The sequence below is a fragment of the Molossus molossus genome, unplaced genomic scaffold (assembly GCF_014108415.1).
Source record: "Molossus molossus isolate mMolMol1 unplaced genomic scaffold, mMolMol1.p scaffold_m16_p_4, whole genome shotgun sequence".
NCBI lineage: Eukaryota > Metazoa > Chordata > Mammalia > Chiroptera > Molossidae > Molossus > Molossus molossus.
In genome coordinates this window covers 53,358,609-53,380,155 of record NW_023425377.1, presented here as the reverse complement: position 1 = coordinate 53,380,155, position 21,547 = coordinate 53,358,609, and the positions used below count along the sequence as shown (strand labels likewise).

General features: G+C 41.3%; 1 protein-coding gene across 1 annotated transcript in view; it reads left to right on the top strand.

Annotated features, from left to right (window-relative positions):
• The window catches only part of LOC118643778 (obscurin-like), a 54,400-nt gene that overhangs the window by 3,715 nt on the left and 29,138 nt on the right, over window positions 1–21,547 (top strand). Inside the window, 2 exon segments of the mRNA XM_036282167.1 lie at window positions 1–167; window positions 724–999. Coding sequence (XP_036138060.1) covers window positions 1–167; window positions 724–999 — 443 coding nt within the window.

The window sequence follows — 21,547 nt, the reverse complement described above, 5'->3', positions numbered from 1 at the left end:
CTGGCTCAAGGATGGCTCAGAGCTTGGCCAGTCCTGCCTGCACTTCTTGCAGGAGGACATGGGCACAAGATGTCGGCTGGTGGCCAACTTGGTCACCAAGCTAGATGAGGGTACTTATCCATGCCACGTGGGTGAATACTTTGTGGATTTCCAGCTGCATGTTTGTGGTGAGCTGATAACTCCCGGGCTTGGTGGGTGGGGAGCAGGTCCGGCTGCATCTGGCACTTGCCAGGGTCTTCATTGCTTATGTGAATGCTTGGGTGGGGCAGTTGCTTTGTTTTGGGAAAATAAATTACCCACAAAACTAACACTGAGATGGATGAAGAATGCAAAATAAGAAGGAAATATGAAGTCCTTATTCTTCTTTTAAAGATCAAAGGCAGCTGAGAGGACCCAAAAGGTGCTGGAAGCATCTTCAGTAGGATAGATTTGGATCTCAGTGAATATGAGGTCCTGGCTCTTTCTAGAAGCCACTGGGGCCTCTTGGTGCATTCTCTGAGTCCTACTTCACCCTAACCTGGCCTCCAGGAGTGGCTATGCCAGCCCTATATGCCCCACCTCGGTCCTGAGGCACCAGTCAGGGCCCCTGTATCTGGGAGGGCTGTATCTGCAGTACCTGACTACAAAAGATCTCATGGGGACCCGTGGTTGCTTGAGCCTCTGTTTTTGCTCCAGGGATCACCTCTATGGGGCCTCTGACTATGCACCCCTCCCTGTCCTCAGAGCCCACAGTAGTATTTGCCATAGAGCAGCCAGCACACAATGAGGTGTAGGTTGTGGCGGGGGCCAGCACCACACTGAGCTGTGAGGTAGCCCAGGCCCAGACAAAGGTGATGGGGTATAAGGATGGCAAGAAGCTCAGTGGGAGCTCAAAAATACACATGGAGGCTATGGGCTGTACACAGAAGCTGGTGCTACAGCAGGTGAGGGAGGTGGATGATGGGGCGTACAGCTGTGAAGCTAGGGGCCAGAAGGTCACCTTCCATCTGGATGTCACAGGTCAGTTGACAAAACAGAGATTTGACTACCACGGGAACAGGTCTGGAGAAGCATTTTAGAGTGTGTGAAGGGCCAGCACTCAGAAGCTTATTAGGGCCTGTTCAGTCAATTATTTGGTGCTGAGTAACAAATATTTCCCAAACTCAGAGGTCTGAAAGAACAATTGGTTACTGTCACAGTTCTGTGGGTCAGGGCTCAGTGGGGATGGTTTATCTCTGCTCATGTGGTTTTAATGGGGACAGAAGGAGCCATCCTGGTCTCATTTGTGCATCTGATATCCCAATTAGAATGGCTGCTATGGATGGGGGTTGGTGAGGGTGATAGGCCTCTCTCTTCTGTGATGTTGGCTGGCCTCACTCCTATTTGTGAGACACCATTCTGTTCTCATGACATCTCACCCAAAGACCTTTTTCTCCATGTGGACAGCCTGGGCTCCTTCATGTAGTGTCTGGGTTCCCTCAGGGAATAGTAGATACTACAGGGCTTATTAATATCTGTTTTCAGCCATCCCAGAATGTTATCCCCCTCTGTGCCCTATTGCATAAAGCCAAGTATAAAGCCAACCTGATTCCAAGGGGGTGGAGAAGTAGATCCCAGTGGCACATTGGGGACCACATCCAGTAGTCTATCACAAGGACATCGCAGGGACTCAGGCTCTGTCTGTTACTAATGCTCTGCCATACTGAGCATGTTAACCTTTTTCTTTCAAATGCTTATTGCCTCATGGTCACAAGATGGCTTTCACAGTTCCAGCCATCACATTCAAGATGGGAAGAATGGCCCTGGTTGATTTGGCTCAGCGGTTGGAGCGTTGGCCTGTGGTCCAGAGAGACCTGGGTTCAGTTCCCGCTAAGGGCACGTACCTCGGTTGCAGTTTGTCCCCAGCCCTGGTTGGGTCGTGTGGGTGGTACTCGATGTGTCCCTTTCACATTGATGTTTCTCTCTCTCTCTCTCTCCTTCCCACTCTACCTGAACAAAAAATGGAAAAATGTCCTTGGGTGAGGATAAAAAAAAAAAAATTAGACCATTCACAGCCTCAATTATGAAAAAGGAAGAGTAAAGTGATTGTACAAAAAAAAAAAAAAAAGATGGAAAGAATGTGCAAAGGTTGTCTCATAATTTTTTGTTTATGTTTTTTACTGCTGTGCAGCAAATGATCACAAACTCAGTGGCCTCAGTGGCTTAAAACAATGTCTGTTGACTGGCTCACAGTTCTGTAGATGAAAAGTCCGGCATGGTATGTCTGGGTTCTCTGTTTAGGGTCTCAAAGGTTGGAATCTACATGCTGTTGGCTGAATATTCTGGGAGTCCTCTTCCAAGCTCATCCAAGTTGTTGGTGAATTTCTTTCTTTGTGGTTCTGGGTCTGATCTGTTTCCTGGCTGGCTGGCAGAAGGAGGCTACTTTTGGACCTTTGCCATATGGTCCCTCCATCTTCAGGCCAGCTATGGAGAATCCCCCTTATGTCCATTCACTCTTGTGCTTTAAATTTTTGGCCAGGAAGAGCCCTTTCCTTTCAGGGCTCACCTAATTATTTCAGGCCCACTCAGGGTCATCTTCCTTTTGATGAACTAAGAGTCAGCTGACCTGGGATATAAATTCCTCCTGCAGAATCTTTTCACAGCAGTGCACACACAGATTAGCATGTTTGGTGGACTAGCCAGGAGAAACTGTGAATATACCAGGACAGGAATCGTAGGGGCATTTCTATCTAGCACAGGGTATCACCTGTTGTCTTCTCTGTTTGGAAGGCACATACTCTCTTTTCCAGGAGCCTGAAGCAGATTTTCTCTTATGCCTCCTGTTAGGTGTGCATCCCACAGCCACACCTTACTCCAGGCAGTCTGGGATGTGAGCCCCTGGCCTTCCCGCCTTGTCAGTGGGACATTGAGGGTGGAGGAGGTGGGTCTGTTGAGGGGGCTGTGCTACAGGTCAGCCCACTCTCACAACAGGGTGGTCATACCCTTCAAGGCTGGCTGTGGAGGGGTCAGAGTGTGGACAGGGTCAGACCTCACTTGTGCCTCTTAGTAGCCAGGTGACCTTGGGTAAGTTGTTAATGTCATGTACTCCTAAAATTCACACCAGAACCTCAGATTGTGGCTTTATATGAAAATAGGATCTCTGCAGATGTTATCACTAGATTATCTCTAGATGAGATGACCCTGGATTACATGGGCTCTGAATCCAATGACAGGGGTCCTTATAGAGAAAGAAAGGCAAGATTTGAGACACAGACATGCAGAGATGGCCATGTGACGATAGAGGCAGGGATGGGATTATGCAGCCACAAGCCCAAGGACACTTGGGGCACCAGCAGCTGGAAGGGGAAGGAAGGATCCTCTCCTGGAGCCCTCAGATGGAGCATGGCCTTGTAACATCTTGATCTTAGACCTCTGGCATCCAGACCTGGAGAGGATAAATTCCTATTGTTTTAAATCCCCATGTATAGTCATTTGTTCTAGCTGCCCTGGAACCTCTTATAGTCATCCTCTGTGCCTTAGTTTTCTCATTTGTGAAGGGCTGTGCTGAAGGACTACCCCATAAGCCTGTCCCTGCTGTTTGCAATGACACGGGCAACCTCCCATCACCTTCCTCCAAGGCACTGTGAGTTCTGACTGCTGGACTGGGGTTCTGGCGACAAGATAGGCAAGGGAATGGGGTTGAGCTTGCTTGGTGGGGCAGAGGCCCAGGCAGGAGGGCCTTCACTTTGGATCCTGGAGGATGAACCCAAGTGTGTCGAACAGGCAGAATTCCAGGGATTGTGTGTGTGTCAGGGTTCCCAGAAAGTTCTGGATGGGCAGTGGCTGGCTGTGTGTGAGGATGGGGCAGGATGCTGAGCAGGAACTGTGTTGGGTTTTTAAGGCCAAGCTTCTCAAACAATGGTTTTTCTTTGGGATACACTACTCAAAACTGGGGCATAGAGACCTGCATGTTCACAGGATTTGTCATGTTTATGCATAGAGAGGTTAATGCTCTTACATCTGGGCCAGAGGCTTCCTTGGGCTACCTATCGAGGGGCTGGGAGCTCCACAGGCTGCCAGGCTTCACCTCTAAGTGGTAGTCTTTGCATAGAGTTTTTTAAAAAATTGAGTTCTTTTAATGTTTTCTATTTATTGATTTTAGAGAGAGAGAGAGAGAGAGAGAGAGAGAGAGAGAGAGAGAGAGAGAAAGGAAGAGGGAGAGAGAAATTTGTTGTTTCACTTATTTATGCATTCATTGGTTGATGTTTGTATGTACCCTGACTGAGGATAGAACCCAGAGCCTTGGTGAATTGGGATGATGCTCTAACCAACTGAGCTACATGACTAGTGCCTCAACTGAGTTTTTGAAAAATTTAAAAATGCCTCTCTAGGCCCTTCTTAGCATTGGCATATATGCAGCTTGCATTAGAGAAGGTAATTCTGTTTTCTTCTGATATCCATTAAAATTGACATGCTACTGTTAAGATAAAAATCCCACTCTCATTACACTGGAGACCTGCCATCCACTTGGACACTTGGGCTGATGTCTCTTATCTGAGGAAGAGGAGTTAGAAGATGGGGTCTTTGGTGACAGGAACGTCCAAAGCGTTAGTTTCTAGTGATTGAATTTGATGTATAATATGACAGGGATTCTCATGTGCTGTTAATTCCACTTCCTGCCTTTTTTGTCCTAAAGATGATTTTACTTATGAACTTGGAGTGGTTTTTCTCCACCCACTTGCCTTAGGAGATCTTTGTTAACAGAGAAATACTAGAAAATTGGGGTATTTCTTTATTTCAGCATCATGCTGCATTTCAGTTAAGGGGAGCGGGGGAGAAGGAAGCCTGTAAAGGGCTACAAAAAGCAGCCAGTGTGATTAGTCAGCTTATGAAGTAGTGGATTCATCTCTGTGTTTCCTCAAAGTCAGCAGAGCATTAGGCCCACTGAGGGGAGCTTGTCCTCATGGAGTCAAGTGCGCTGACACCCGTGTGGGGGTACCTTTAGTCTTTGTTCACTGGTGGATCATGTGGATTCTACTTTAGACTATTAACATGGTAGATCACATAGATTAATTTTTTTAATCGAGTAATTTGCATAACATAAAATTCACACTTTTAGATGGTACAATTCTGTTTTTTTTGGTATATTCACAAGGTTGTGCAACCACACCACAGTCTAATTCTTTTTTACCTTTTATTTTTAACTTACTTTATTGTTGAATGTATTATAGATGTCCGCCCCCTTTTTCCCCATTGACCCTCTCTTCCCCAATCCTGCACCCCTCCTACCTTCCCCACACTATTGTCAGTGTCCACTGGTTATGCATATATGCATAGAAGTTTTTTGGTTTATCTCATCCCGCCCTCCTTCCTCCTTCCCTTTGAGGTTCACCAGTCTAACAACCAATTTGTACTTCTTAATTCCTTTATCTTTTTCACCCCCCAACCCCACCCATCTGGAAAGCATCAAAAAGTTCTCTGTATCTATGAGTCTGTTTCTGTTTGGCTTGCTCATTTTGTTTGTAGATTCAATTGTTGATAGATATGTATTAATTGCCATTTTATTGTTCATATTTTTGTTCTTCTTCTCTTTCAAGAAGATCCTTCAACATTTCATATCATACTGGTTTGGTGGTGATGAACTCCTTTAGCTCTTTCTTGTCTGGGAAACTCTTGATATGTCCATCAATTCTAAATGATAGCTTTGCAGGATAGAGTAATCTTGGTTGTGGGTTGTTGCTTTTTATCACCTTGAATATCTCTTGCCACTCCTTTCTGGTCTGCAAAGTTTATTTTGAGAAATCAGCTGACAGTCTTATGGGAGCTCCTTTGTAGGTAACAACCTGCTTTTCTCTTGCTGCTTTTAAGATTCTCTCTTTGTCTTTAACCTTTGGCATTTTGATGATGATATGTCTTGGTGTGGACCTCTTTGAGTTCATCTTGTTTGAGACTCTATGCTTCCTGGACTTGCACGTCTGTTTCCTTCACCAAGTTAGGGAAGTTTTCTGTCATTATTGTTTCAATTAGATTTTCAGTTTGTGTTTTCTCTCTACTCCTTCTGGCACCTCTATGATGCAAATGTGTTGGCACGCTTGAGTTGTCCCAGAGGCTCCTTACACTATCCTCATTTTGGTGGGAGATTTTTTCTTTTTGTTCTGATTGGGTGTTCCTTATATTCCAAATTGATGGTTTGTTTCTTGGCTTTATCTACTCTACTATTAATTCCCTGTAAATTATTCTTTATTTCAGTTAGTGTGTCCTTCATTTCTGACTGGTTCTTTTTTATGTTGTTGATGTTCTCACTAAGTTCCTTGAAGTTCTCCTTAAGTTCCTTGAAGGTCCCACTAAGTTCCTTGAGCATCTTTATACCAGTGTTTTGAACTCTGCATCTGGTTGATTGCTTATCTCCATTTTATTCAGTTCTTTTCCTGGAGTTTTGTTCTTTTCTTTCATTTGGGACATGTTTCTTTGTCTCCTCATTTTGGCTGCTTCCTGTGATTGTTTCTATGTATTAGGTAGAGTTGCGGTGTCACCTAGACTTTGTAGGGTGGCCTATTGTTGTAGGTGTCCTGTAGGATTCAGTGGCACAGTCTCCCTGATCACCCCAGCCAGGCTCTCGAGGTGCATCCCTAGTGTGAATTGTATATCCTTCTCTTGTAATCGAGGCTTGATTGCTGTTGGAACATCAATGGGAGGGACTTACTCAGGCTCATCAGCTGTAAGGACTGACTGTGCCCAATGCCCACTAGCCTTTGACTACCTTGGAGGATCAGCTGCGTAGGGGCCATCACACAGAGCAAGACCTATTTCATCAGGGCTCTGGTACCCACTGAATTCACTCACTGAGTGTGTCAGTTGTGGAGGTGGTTGGGTGGTGGTGTTTTGATGTGATCTGAAGCTGTCCACTGGGTTTGCTGGTTCTGGGGCAAGGTCAGCCACTGCCTGTGTCAATATCCAGGGCCACCAGGCTTAAGCTACAAAGTGATCTGCTAATGGCTGCTTTTTGTGCTGGGCTTAGAGGTGCTCAGGAAAAGCCAAGTTATAAATCATGACTGCCTGCTTCTAGTGCCAGGCCTGGGGCCAGTTAACAAGAGTTATGGGGCTCACTGGTACCAGATGCTGCTTGTTTGAGAGATTTTAGGAAAATCTGAAGCAGGATCCAAGACAGGCCAATCCTATGGTAAAGGTTTTGGAAACAGCTTGGGTGGGCCTGAAGGTTGGGTGGGGCAGGGCCTCAGGGAATCACCAGGGCAGGATAAACAGTGTGAGCCAAGTGTTGGAGTCCCAGACATGGCACCTGTGTGCCTCCCTGGGGAAGGGCTCACCAAAGGAACAAAGGCCTCTGTCAGCATGTTTGTCTGAGAGAAAGCTGCCTCTCCAGCCCTCTTCCCGAGGCCAAGTAGCTCAGTTCTTCCCCGTATGTCTCTGGTGTCTTTCAAGCTGCCTCCCCTCCAAGTTTAGAGGGAGCAAGTCAGAGTAAGTCTCTGCACAGGCCCTTTAAGAGGAGCTGCCTAGCCCTGGCTGGTTGCCCCGTGGTTAGAGCATCGGCCCATGGACCAGTGAGTCTCAGGTTTGATTTTGGTCAAGGGCATGTACCTTTTTGTTTTGTTTTTTATCCTCACCTGAGGACATTTTTCCATTTTTTGTTCAGATAGAGTTGGAGGGAGAGAGAGAGATGGAAACATCGATGAGAAAGGGACACATCGAGTGGTTGCCACCCACACGATCCAACTAGGGCCGGGGACAAACTGCAACCGAAATATGTGCCCTTAGTGGGAACCAAACCTGGGTCTCTCTGGACTGCAGGTCGATGTTCTAACTGCTGAGCCAGACCGGCCAGGGCGAGGGGCATGTACCTTGATTGCAGTTCGTCAGTGGTCCTGGTTGGGGTTGTGCGGGAGGCAACCAGTTGATGTGTGTGTCTCACATTGATATTTCTCTCTCTCCCTCCCTCCCTTCCACTCTATCTGAAGGTAAATAGAAAAAATGTCCTTGGGTGAGGATTGGGAAAAAAAAAAAGGAGCTGCCTAGGGCGCCAGCAGCCTTAGCCTCCTTCAGCCTCAGTTCCTGCTGGTTTTTACAGCCAGAAATTATGAGGATTTCTCTTCCTGGCACTGGGACCCTGAGCTGGGTGCCTGGTGTAGGACAGGACCTCTCACTCTTCAGGGAGGACCTTCCCAGCTGAGGTATCCGTCTTGATTTTATCCTCCACACGTAGGTGTGGGGCCATCCCGTCTGCACCTCCACCCCTCCTATGTCTCAATGTGGCTGCTTTTTAAATTTTGTATTTGTAGGATTTCCATTCAGCTTGATTTCAGGTGCTTCTGAATGATGCTTGTGCTGTAGTTTAGTCGTAATTTTGATGTGGTTGGGGGGAGGAGGCGATACCACATTTACCTACGCTGCCATCTTGACTGGAAGTCCCTCTAATTTTTGAACATTTTTATGACCTTAAAAAGAAGTCCTGAACCCAATAGCAGTCACTCCCATTTCCCCCTCCTCAGCCCCTGACAACCACTGATTCATATTATGCTTCTTTAGATCGGCCTGTTCTATATTATTTAAATGGAATGATGGGATATGTAGCTATTTGTGTCTGGCTTTTTCCACTGATCATGATTTCAAGGTTCATTCGCACTGTAGCATATGTCAGTGCTTCATTCCTTTCATGAACAAGTAATACTATTTCATTGTATGTATAGACTACATGACTACATTTTCTCTACTCTCTCATCAAGTAATGGACAGTTGAGTTGTTTCCACTTAAAAAATTATTTATTTTAAAATTTAAGTATAGTTGGTATACAATATAATATTGGTTATATTAATTTCAGGTGTATAATACAATGATTCGACATTTCTATACTTTACAATGTGATCATCTCACTAATTCTAGTAATCATCTGTCACCATACAACTTATCACAATATTATTAACTATATTCTCTTTCACTTTTTCAGTCATTCCACAACCTACCCATCTATTTGGTCTTTGTTTCATAATAACCTCTAAGTCCATCCATGTTGTCACAAATTGCAAGATTTCATTCTTTATTTTTATTGCTGCATAATATTCAATGACATGTGTATACCACATCATCTTCTTTTTAAAGATATGTCTTATTGTTTTTTGTTTGAGAGAGAGAGATAGAAACATGGATCTGAGAAAGATACATGAATTGGCTGCTTCCTGCATGCCCATTACTGGGGATTGAGCCCATAACCTGGGCATGGGCCCTGACTGCGAATCAAATTGGGACCTCTCAGTCCGTGGGACAACACTCAATCCACTGACTCACAGAGGCCAGGCCACATCTTCTTTACATATTTAAATACTGAGGTTGATTCCATATATTGGCAATTGTAAATAATGCTGCAATGAACATAGAAGTGCATATATCTTTTCAAATTAGTGTTTTCACTTTCTTCAGATAAATCACTCAGAAGTGGAATTGCTGCATTGTATGGTATATCTATTTTTAGTTTTTTGAGGAAACTCCATATTATTTTCCACAGTGGCTGCAGCAGTCTGCATTACTACCAATAGTGCACAAGGGTTCCCTTTTCTCTACATCCTTGCCAACACATATTTGCTGACTTTTTGATAATAGCCCTCCTGGCTGGTGTGAAGTGATATCTCATTGTGGTTTTGATATGCATTTTTCTGATGATTACTGATATTGAGCATCTTTTCATATGTCTTTTGGCCATATGTAAGTCTTCTTTGAAGAAATGTCTTTTCATATCCTCTGCTCATTTTTCAATACAATTGTTCATTTGTTTTGTGTTGAATAAGTTTCTTATATATTTTGGATATCAACCCCTTATTGGATATATTGTTTGCAGATATATTCTCCCATTCACTAGGTTGTCTTTTCATTTTGTTGATGGTTTCCTTCATGTTGCAGAAGATTTTTAGCTTGAGGAAGTCCTATTTGTTTATTTTTGCTTCTGTTTTCCTTGCTTGAAGGGATGTCAAATAGTTTAATATCTGTGTTTTCTTCTAGGATTTTTATCATTTGACCTTACATTTAAGGTTTTAACTTATTTTTAGTTCATTTTTTATATGATGTAAGAGAGTGATCCAGTTTCATATTTTTGCAGTGTTCATCTAGTTTTCCCAACACCATTTATTGAAGAGATTGTTGTTGTTCCATTGTATATTTTTACCTCTTTTGTTGTAGATTAGTTGACCATATAAGTGAGGGTTATTTGTAGTCTCTCTATTCTGTTACATTGATCTATGTGTTTATTTTTGTGCCAATATCATACTGTTTTGATTATTACTCCATATTATTTTGTAGTGTAGTTTAAAATCAGGGAGTGTGACACCTCTATTGTAACCCGTGAGAAGAATCCAAACTCAGACTCCAAATGTGGTCAAATCAAAGAGAGCTTTATTAGCTGTGCAGCAACTGTCCTGTCCTGCTCAGAGGAGGGAGCAGCCCCGAGCTAAGGGGGAAGGTTGCTTATATATTTTTTTTAGCCCTGTTAAGAAATTGGGCTAAGGGTCTGCGAGCAAGCAAGCACGCACAGAAGTGGATATCTGTGGTTAGCCGTTATGTCTGAGGGATAAACAGTTCTATTTGCACAATAATATGGTTAACTGCACAATACAATGGTTAACTCTGGCTCATGTATATCACCTTCCCCTTTGCCCAGTTTCTGCTATTCTCTGAAGGTTCAGGGGGGTACGGTCTGCCTAATGGAAAAAATAATGGCAGGTTCCCATGTTCCCCTATTTATTGTCTTCTAGTTTCCCTACACACCTCCAATTTTGTTCTTTCTCTTTTATGGTTGGCTAATCATGGTCATTTGTGATTCCATATACATTATAGGATTATTTGTTCTAGTTCTGGGAAGAATGTCATTGGTATTTTCATAGGAATTATATTGATTCTGTATGGTCATTTTAACAGTATTACTCCTTCCTATCCATGGGCATGATACATCCTTCTATTTATTTGTGGCTTCAGTTTCTTCAGTGTTTTCTAGTTTTCAGAGTATAGGTCTTTCACCTCCTTGGTATTTATTTCTAGGAATTTTATTATTTTTGGATGTAATTAAAAATTTTTTTTTCAAATTAATTAATTTATTTTTGTTTCTCTTTTTTTCCCCATTGACACCCTCTTCCCCGTCCCTCCTCACCCTGTCCCCAGCTTTGTTCTCCATGTCCATGGGACATGCATATAAGTTCTGTGGTTTATCCCCCACCCCTTTTTCTGGGGATTGTCAGTCTGTACCCTACTTCCATGTCTCTGGGACTGCCCTGTTCTTCAGACTGTTCTGTTCATTATATTCCACAAATAAGTGAGGTCATATGATACTTGTCTTTCTCTGTTTGGCTTGTTTTGCTTAGGATAATACTTTCCAGATCTGTCCATGTCGTCTCAAAGGATTAGAAATCTTTCTTTCTTACCACTGCATAGTAACCCATTGTGTATATGTACCACAGCTTTTTATCCATTCGTCTACTGGTGGACACTTGGGCTGTTTCCAGATCTTAGCTATTGTAAATAGTGCTGCTATGAACATGGGGGTACATATATTCTTCCTGATTGGTGTTTCAGGCTTCTTAGGGTATATTCCCAGCAGTGGGATCACTGGGTCAAATGGAAGCTCAAGTTTTAATTTTTTTGAGGTAACACAATATTGTTTTCCATAGTGGCTGCACCAGTCTGCATTCCCACCAGCAGTGTACTAGAGTCCCCTTTTCTCCACACCCTCTCCAACACTTGTTGTTTGATGATTTGTTGATGCCGGCCATTCTGACAGGTGTGAGGTGATACCTCATTGTTGTTTTAATTTGTATCTCTCTGATGCTTAGTGATGTTAAGCATTTCTTCATATGTCTCTTAGCCATTTGTATGTCCTGTTAGGAGAGGTGTCTATTCAGCTCCTCTGCCCATTTTTTAATTGGTTCTTTGTCTTCCTTTTGTGGAGTTGTATGAGCACTCTATATATATTGGAAATTAACTCCTTATCTGATATATCATTGGCAATTATGCACTCCCATACAGTGGGTAGCCTTTCCATTTTGATGATTGTATCTTTCGCTATGCAGAAGCTTTTGAGTTAGATGTAGTCCCATGTGTTCATTTTCTCCTTTGTTTCAATTGTATCAGTGAAAATTCTGCTGCATATGATGTCTGAAATTTTGTTGCCTACAGTTTCTTCTAGGATTTTTATGGATTCATGAGTCACATTTAAGTCTTTTATCCATTTTGAGTTTATTCTTGTGTAGGGTGTAAGTTGATGGTCTAGTTTCCTTTCTTTGCATGTAGCTGTCCAATTTTCCCAACACCATTTATTAAAGAGGCTGTCCTTTCTCCACTGTATGCTCTTGCCACCTTTGTCAAATATTAATTGAGCGTATTGCCTTGGGTCCATTTCTGGGTTTTCAGTTCTGTTCCACTGGTCTATATGCCTGTTGTTGTGCCAGTTCCAGGCTGTTTTGGTTACAGTCGCTTTGTAGTATAACCTGATATCTGGTATTGTGATCCCTCCTACTTTGTTCTTCTTTTTCAAGATTGCTGTGGCTATTCGGGGTCTTTTTTGGTTCCATATGAACTTTTGAAGTATTTGTTCTAGTTCTATGAAATATGTCGTTGGTATTTTGATGGGGATTGCATTGAATCTATAGATTGCTTTGGGTAGTATGGACATTTTAATGATGTTAATTCTTCCAATCCATGAACAAAGTATGCGCTTCCACTTTTTTATATCTTCCTCTATTTCTTTTTTCAATGACCTGTAGTTTTCTGCAAATAGGTCCTTTACTTCTTTGGTTAAATTTATTCCTTGGTATAGTAATTTTTTTAGCGCGATGGTAAATGGATTGTTTTTTCAGTTTCTCTTTCTGTGAGTTCATCATTGGTGTACAAGAATGCCGTCGATTTCTTGACGTTAATTTTGTATCCTGCTACTTTGCCAAATTCATTTATTAAGTCTAGTAGATTTTTGATGGAGTCTTTAGGGTTTTCTATGTATAATATCATGTCATCTGCAAATAATGACAGTTTCACTTCCTCCTTTCCAATTTGGATCCCTTTTATTTTTTCTTCCTGTCTGATTGCTGTGGCTAAGACTTCCAGTACAATGTTAAATAAGAGTGGCGAAAGTGGATATCCCTGTCTTGTTCCTGTTCTTAATGGAAATGTTTTTAGTTTCTGTCCATTGAGTATAATGTTGGCTGTAGGTCTTTCATATATGGTCTTTATTATGTCGAGATATATGATCCCTCTATTCCTACATTGCTGAGCGTTTTTATCAGAAATGGATGCTGGATTTTGTTGAATGCTTTTTCAGCATCTATTGATATGATCATGTGGTTTTTATTCTTCATTTTGTTTATGTGGTGTATCACGTTTATTGATTTGCGAATATTGTACCAGCCTTGCATCCCTGGAATGAATCCCACTTGGTCATGGTGAATAATTTTTTTGATGTATTTCTGGATCCGATTTGCTAATATTTTGTTCAGGATTTTGGCGTCTATGTTCATCAGGGATATTGGCCTGTAGTTTTCTTTCTTCATAGAGTCTTTTTCTGGTTTTGGAATTAGAATTATGCTGGCCTCATAGAACGTGTTTGGAAGTCTTCCTTCTTCTTGAATTTTTTGAAATAGTTTGTGGAGAATGGGTGTTAGTTCTTTTTTGAATGTTCGGTAAAACTCCCCCGTGAAGCCATCTGGGCCTGGGCTTTTGTTTGCTGGGAGAGTCTTGATTACCTCTTCAATTTCCTTAGTTGTTATTGGTCTGTTCAAGTTTTCTATCTCTTCCGGGAATAGTTTTGGGAGACTGTGTGTTTCTAGAAATTTGTCCATTTTGCTTGTCGAATTTCTTGCCATATAGTTGTTCATAGTAACTGTTAATGATCTTTTCTATTTCCGTGGTGACAGTAGTTACTTTTCCTCTTTCATTTCTGATTTTGTATATTTGGGTTCTCTCTCTTTTTGTTTTTTGGTGAGTGTAGCTAATGGTCCATCAATCTTGTTTATCTTTTTCATAAACCAGCTCTTTGTTTCACTGATCCTTTGAATTGTTTTTTTGGTCTCTATGTCATTTATTTCTGCTCTGATCTTTACTATTTCCTTTCTTCTACTTGCTCTGGGGTTTTCTTTTTGTTTGCTTTCTAATTCTTTAAGTTGTGAGGTTAGACAGTCAATTAGAAATTTTTCTTGTTTTTTGAGGTAGGCCTGTAGTGCTATGAACTTCCCTCTCAGAAATGCTTTCGCTGCATCCCATAGATTTTGTGTTGTTGTGTCTTCATTTTCATTGGTGTCCAGGAAGTTTTTAATTTCCCCCTTGATCTCCTCGGTGACCCATTCATTGTTTAATAACATGCTATTTAGCCTCCATGTGTTGAAATGTCTGTGCATGTTGTTGTTGCAATTGATTTCTAGTTTCATGCCATTGTGATCTGAGAAGATGCTTGATATGATTTAAATCTTCTTGAACTTGTAGAGATTTAGTTTGTGTCCTATCATGTGGTCTATCTTTGAGAATGTCCCATGTGCACTTGAGAAGAATGTGTATTCTGTAGTTTTGGGGTGTAATTCCCTGTAGATATCTATTAAATCCATTTAGTCTAGTGCTTCATTTAGAGTCTCTGTTTCCTTGCTAATTTTTTGCCTAGAGGATCTATCCAGTGCTGTCAACGGGGTGTTGAAGTCCCCTGCTATGATTGTATTGTTGTCGATTTCTCCTTGGAAGTCCTCCAGAAGATTTTTAATACATTTTGGTGCTCCTATATTCGGTGCATATATGTTTATCAAGGTTATATCTTCCTGTTGGATAGATCCTTTCAATATTATATAGTGGCCTTCTTTGTCTCTAGTTATCGTCTTCATTTTGAAATCTATTTTATCAGATATGAGAATTGCTACCCCAGCTTTTTTTGCTTTCCATTTGCTTGGAAAATTTTTTTTACATCCTTTCACTTTCAACCTATGTGAGTCTTTTGTTGAGAGGTGGGTCTCTTGCAAACAACATATAGATGAGTCATGCTTTCTTATCCAATCAGCTAATCTGTGTCTTTTTATGGGAGCATTCAATCCATTTACGTTTAAGGTGATTATTGATATGTACTTATTTATTGCCATTTTTGTTTAGTGTGGTTCTACTTTTCTTCCCATTTCTACTGCTAATTACAGCAGTACTTTTAACATTTCTCGCAGTGCTGGTTTGGTGCTAATGTATTCCATTAGCCTTTTTTTTTTTGTCTGGGAAGCTCTTTATTTGATCTTCTATTTTGAATGATAACCTTGCTGGGTAGAGTAGTCTTGGATTCAGATTCTTGTTTTTCATGACTTTGATTACTTCATGCCATTCTCTTCTGGCCTGTAGTGTTTCTTGTGAGAAGTCAGCTGCGAGCCTTATGAGGTTTCCTTTGTAGGTAACCTGTTGCTTATCTCTTGCTGCTTTCAGGATTCTCTCTTGGTCTTTAATTTTTGGCATTTTAATTACTATGTGTCTTGGTTGGGCCTGTTTGGGTTCTTCCTACTTGGGGCTCTCTGAGCTTCTTGAACTTGAATGCCTTCTTCCTTCACCAAATTAGGGAAGTTTTCTGTCAGTATTTTTTTTGAATATATTCTCTATCCCTTGATCATTTTCTTCTTCTTTGGGGACTCCTATGATGCGAATATTATTACGTTTCCTGTTGTCTCACAGTTCTCTTAAGCTGTCTTCCTGTTTTTTTTTTAAATCATTTTCTCCTTTTGGTTTTCTGATTGGTTGATTTTTTTCTACCGTGTCTTCTAATTCACTGATCCGGTCCTCAGGTTCCTCTACTCTGCTTTTTAAACCTTCCAATGTGTTTTTCATATCTGATATGTCATTTTTTATCTCTTCTTGATGGTTTTTAATTTTCAGTTGGCTTATTTTCAGCGTCTCTATGTCCTTACTCATGCTGTTCAGCTTCCTCAAGATCATGGCTCTGAATTCTAGCTCTGTTAACATGCTTAACTGCTCCACATTGATCTCAACTTCTGTGGAGGTCTCTTGCTCTTTCATTTGGCGTCTGTTTCTGTTTTTCACCATTTTTGCTATCACAGTGGCCTTTGGAGCCTGCCAAATTTTCCCTGTGTGTGTTGGTGTTCTGCTGTTAGTGGCCCCATCTCCTGGGTTTAGATGAGCGAGGGAGGACCCACGTTAAACACCACTGTCAAGTCTTACTTTCCTGGTTAAAGTTGCCAGCCCAGGAAAGGTACTGTTATCCTTTAGCTTTTTTCCTGGAGACCAGCACTTTAGGTTACTTGATGAGTTTTGGGTTTTTAATTGATTGAAAAACTCCCTCAGGTACTCAGCATAAGGCGATTTTACGAGGGTGGGTTAGATGCTGGTTGGTAATGAGCCTCAATTTGCATTTCAGTGCCCCACGGGGGCGGGAGGGGTTGAATCTTCGAGGGAGGGGTTGCTGCCTCTCCCCAGAGCCCTGGGAGGGAGCAATATGGCCACCATCCTGCGTGGCAGCAACTCAGCAAAAGCTCTGAGCGCCCTTCGAATCCTGAGTGTCCTTACACAGCTCCAGTCCAGTCTGCCCTCCCTCTGCTGGAGCCCAAGGTGAGTGGCTGGGGCTTTTTAGCCTCTGTCCCTGCTCTGCGATGTGGATTCGCATAGGAGTGTAACCCATGGGCGCCACTCCCAGCTAAGGCCGCTGCCGAGCTGGTGACAGTGGGCTCCCAGCCCCTGTATCGCGCCTTCGCAAGCCTACCAGGATCGAGTCAGTGTTCCTGGTTACTTGGTCCTCACAAGCTGCTTTTCTGTTGTTTTTTCCTGTCAATTTGTCTGTGTTATCGTTGTAATTCCAGTTTGGTTCTGGGAGATGGTCTGTGTAGCTTCCATTCACTCCACTGCCATTTTGGAATCTTTATATATGGCCTTTATTATGTCTAGATATGATCCCTCTATTCCCACATTGCTGAGCGTTTTTATCAGAAATGGATGCCTCATTTTGTCGAAGGCTTATTAGACATCTATTGATATGATCATGTGGTTTTTATTCTTTATTTTTATTTATGTGGGGTTTCACGTTTATTGATTTGTGAATATTGTACCAGCCTTGCATACCTAGCATGAATCCCACTTGGTCATGGTGGATAATTATTTTGGTGTATTGCTGGATCCGATTTGCTAGTATTCTGTTCAGGATTTTGGCATCTATGTTCATCAGGGATATTGGCCTGTAGATTTCTTTCTTTGTGGTGTCTTTTTATGGTTTTGGAATTAGAATTATGCTGGGTTCATAAAACGAGTTTGGAAGTCTTCCTTCTTCTTGAATTTTTTGAAATAGTTCGAGGGGAATGGATCTTAGTTCTTTTTTGAATGTTCAGTAAAACTCCCCCATGAAGCCATCCGGGCCTGGGCTTTTGTTTGCTGGTGGAGTTTTGGTTACATCTTCAATTTCCTTAGTTGTTATTGGTCTGTTCAAGTTTTCTATCTCTTTTTGGTCCAGTTTTGGGTGACTGTGTTTTTCTAGAAATTTGTCCATTTCACTTAGACTGTCGAATTTGTTGCCATATAATTGTTCATAGTAGTTGTTAATGATCTTTTGTATTTCTGTGGTGTCAGCTGTTACCTCTCCTCTTTCATTTCTGATTTTGTGTATTTGGGTTGTCTCTCTTTGTTTCTTGGTGAGTCTAGCTAAGGGTCCATCAATCTTGTTTATCTTTTTCATAAACTAATTCTTTGTTTCATTGATCCTTTGAATTGTTTTTTTTGGACTCTATGTTGTTTATTTCTGCTCTGATCTTTACTATTTCCTTCCTTCTACTTGCTCTGGGGTTTTCCTTTTGTTTGCTCTCTAGTTCTTTAAATTGTGAGGTTAGATATTTTATTAAAGATATTTATTGTTTTTTGAGGTAGGTCTCTAGTGCTATGAACTTCCCTCTCAGACCTGCTTTTGCTGCATCCCATAGATTTTGTGTTGTTGTGTCTTCGTTTTCACTGGTTTTCAGGAAGTTTTTAATTTCCCCCTTGATCTCCTCGGTGACCCATTCATTGTTTAATAACATGCTATTTAGCCTCCATGTGTTGAATGTCTTTGCATGTTGTTGTTGCAATTGATTTCTAGTTTCATGCCATTGTGATCTGAGAAGATGCTTGATATGATTTCAGTCTTCTTGAACTTGTAGAGACTTAGTTTGTGTCCTAACATGTGGTCTGTTTTTGATAATGTTCCATATGCACTTGAGAAGAATGTGAAATCTGCAGTTTTGGTGTAATTCTGTGTAGATATCTATTAAATCCATTTGATGTAGTGCTTCATTTAGAGTCTGTGTTTTTTTGTTAATTTTTTGTCTAGAAGATTAATCCAGTGATATCTGTGGAGTGTTGAAATCCCCTGCTATGGTTGTATTTTTGTTGATTTCTCCTTGAAGTCCTCCAGAAGTTTTAAAATATATTTTGGTGCACCTATTTTGGATGCATATATGATTACCAAGGTTATATCTTCTTGTTGGATAGGTTCTTTCAATAATATGTAGGGGCCTTGTTTATCTCTGGTTTTGGCCTTCCTTTTGAAGTGTATTTTATTGGATATAAGTATTGCTACCCTGGCTTTTTTTTTTTTTTTTTTTTTACTTTTGTTTGGAATCATTTTTTTTGTATCTTCTCATTCAACTGATATGAGCCATTTATTGTGAGGTGGGTTACTTGTAAACTACATATATATGAATCTTGCTTTCTTATTTAATCAGGTACTCTGTGTGTTTTGATTGGAGAATTTATTCCATTTACACTTAAGGTTATTATTATTATTTTTAATAATTAAAAAAATATTTTGGACAGAGAGGAAGGGAGTAATTGGGAGAGATAGAAATATTGATTGGCCACTTCCTGCATGCCCCCCACTGGCTATTGGGCCCACAATCTGGGCATGTGTCCTGACCTGGAATTGAACTGGTGACCTCTTGTTACATGGGTTGATGTTCAACCTCTGAGCCACACTGGCTCAGCTCAGGTTATTATTAATGTGTATTTGTTCATGCCATTTTTGTTTATTGTGGTTATATTTTTCTTTCTATTTTTTCTACTAATTACAGCAGTCCTTTTCAACATTTCTTCCTGTGCTGGTTTATTGCTAATATATTCCCTTAGCCTTTTTTTCTTTTTTCTTTCTTTTGTCTGGGAAGCTCTTTATTTCACCTTGTATTTTGAATGATAGCCTTGCTGGATCAAGTAGTCTTGAATTCTGATTCTTTGTTTTCATTGCCTTGATTACTTCATGCCATTCCCTTCTGGCCAGTAGTGTTTCTGTTGAGAAATCAGCTGATAGCCTTATTGAGGTGCTTTTGTATGTGACTTGTTTCTTATCTCTTGCTACCTTTAGGATTCTCTCTTTGTCTTATTTTTTTGGTATTTCAATTATTATGTGTCTTGATATGTGCTTGTTTGAGTTCTTGTTACTTGAGGCTCTTTGTGTTTCTTGAAATTGAATGCCTTTTTCCTTTACCAAGTTAGAAAAGTTTTTTTGTCACTATTTCTTCAAATATATTCTCTAAGCGGTGTTCAATTTCTTCTTCTTTGGAACTCCTATGATGCAGGTGTTGTTATGTTTCATATTGTCCCACAGTTCTCTTAAGCTGTCCTCCTGTTTTTTAGTTTTTTATTTTATTTTATTTTTGTTTTTGGTTCTCTGGATGATTTTTTTTTTACCCTGTCTTCTAATTCACTGATCCAATACTCCATTTTCCCTACTCTGCTCGGTTATCCTTTCTTTTATTTTTATTTTTATTTTTTTTCCAAATCTTTATTGTTGGATGTAAAATGTATTACATATGTTCCACATTTTTCCCCCATTGACCCCCTCCTTCCCACTCCCATCCCCCTCCCACCTTTTCCCACACTATTGTCTGTGTCCATTGGTTATGCATATAAGTTCTTTGGTTTATTTCTTCCCACCCCTCCAACCCCTTTCCCTTTGAGGTTTGTCAGTCTAGCAATGAATTTGTGCTTCTTAATCCCTTCACCTTTTTCACCCATTCCCCCAACCCCCCTCCCAACTGGCAACCAACAAAATGTTCTCTGTATCTATGAGAATGCTTCTGTTCTACCTGTTCATTTTGTTTGTAGATTCCATTGTCGATAGATATGTATTCATTGCCATTTTGTTTGTTCATACATTTTATCTGTTTCTTCAAAAAGACCCTTCATCATTTCATATAATAACGGTTTGATAGTGATGAACTCCTTTAACTTTTTCTTGTCTGGGAAAGTTTTTATATGTCCATCGATTCTAAATGACAAATTTGCAGGATAGAGTAGTTTTGGTTGTAGGTTCTTGGTTTTCATCACTCTGAATATTTCTTGCCACTCCCTTCTGGCCTGCAAAGTTTCTTTTGAGAAATCAGCTGACAGCCTAATGGGAACTCCCTTGTAGGTAACTAGCTGCCTTTCTCTTGCTGCTTTTAAGATTCTCTCTTTGTCTTGAACCTTTTGCATTTTGATGATGATGTGTCTTGGTGTGGGCCTCTTGGGGTTCATCTTGTTTGGGACTCTCTGTGCTTCCTGGACTTGTATATCTGTTTCCTTCACCAAGTTAGGAAAGCTTTCTGCCGTTATTATTTCAAACAGGTTTTTGATTTCTTGTTCTCGCTCTTCTCCTTCCGGCACCCCCAAGATGCGAATGTTGGCATGCTTGAAGTTGTCCCAGAGGCTCCTTACACTCTCCTCATTTTTTTGGATTCTTTTTTCTTTTTGCTGTTCTGATTGGGGATTTTTTGCTTCCTTATATTCCAAATCGATGGTTTGCTCCTTGGATTTACATACTCTATTATTGAAGCTGTGTAAATTATTCTTTATTTCAGTTAATGCCTCCTTTAATTCTAACTGTGTATCCATGATTTCTAACTGGTCCTTTTTTATGCTTTTGAGGCCCTCCCTAAGTTCACTGAGGTTCTCACTAAGTCCATTGAGCATCCTTATAAGCAGTATTTTGAACTCAGTATCTGTTAGGTTGCTTATCTCCCTTTCGCTTAGTTCTTTTATTGGGGTTTTGTTCTGTTCTTTCATTTGGGACCTGTTTCTTTGTCTCCTCATTTTGGCTGCCTTCCTGTGTTTGTTTCAGTGTATTACTTAACGAGAGATATGGGGCTCGCTGAGACCCGATGCTGCTCATTTGAAAGAATTTAGGAAAAATTTGAAGCAGGATCTAAGACAGGCCAATCCTATGGTTAAGCAAGTGGCAACAGCTTGGGTGGGCTTGAAAGTTGGGTGAAGCAGGGCGGGGCCTCAGGGAGTCAGCAGGGCAGGGCTACCAGTGTGAGCCAGGTTGCTGGAGTCCCAGATATGGAGACTGTCTGCCGCCCCCGGGAAGGGCTTACCAAAGGAACAAAGGCCTCTTACAGCACGTTTGTCCCCGAGAAAGCCCCCTCTCCAGCCCTCGCTCCAGTGCCAAACAGCTCAGTTCTTTCCTGTATGTCTCTGGCGCCCCTCGAGCTGCCTCCCCTCCAAGGTTAGAGAGAGTGAGTCCGATAAGTCCGTGCTCGGGCCCTTTAGGGAGCTGCCTGGGGCTCCAGCCGGTTCAGCTTCCCTGAGCCTCAGTTTCCGCTGGTTTTTCCATCCAGAAGTTATGGGGACTTTTCTTCCTGG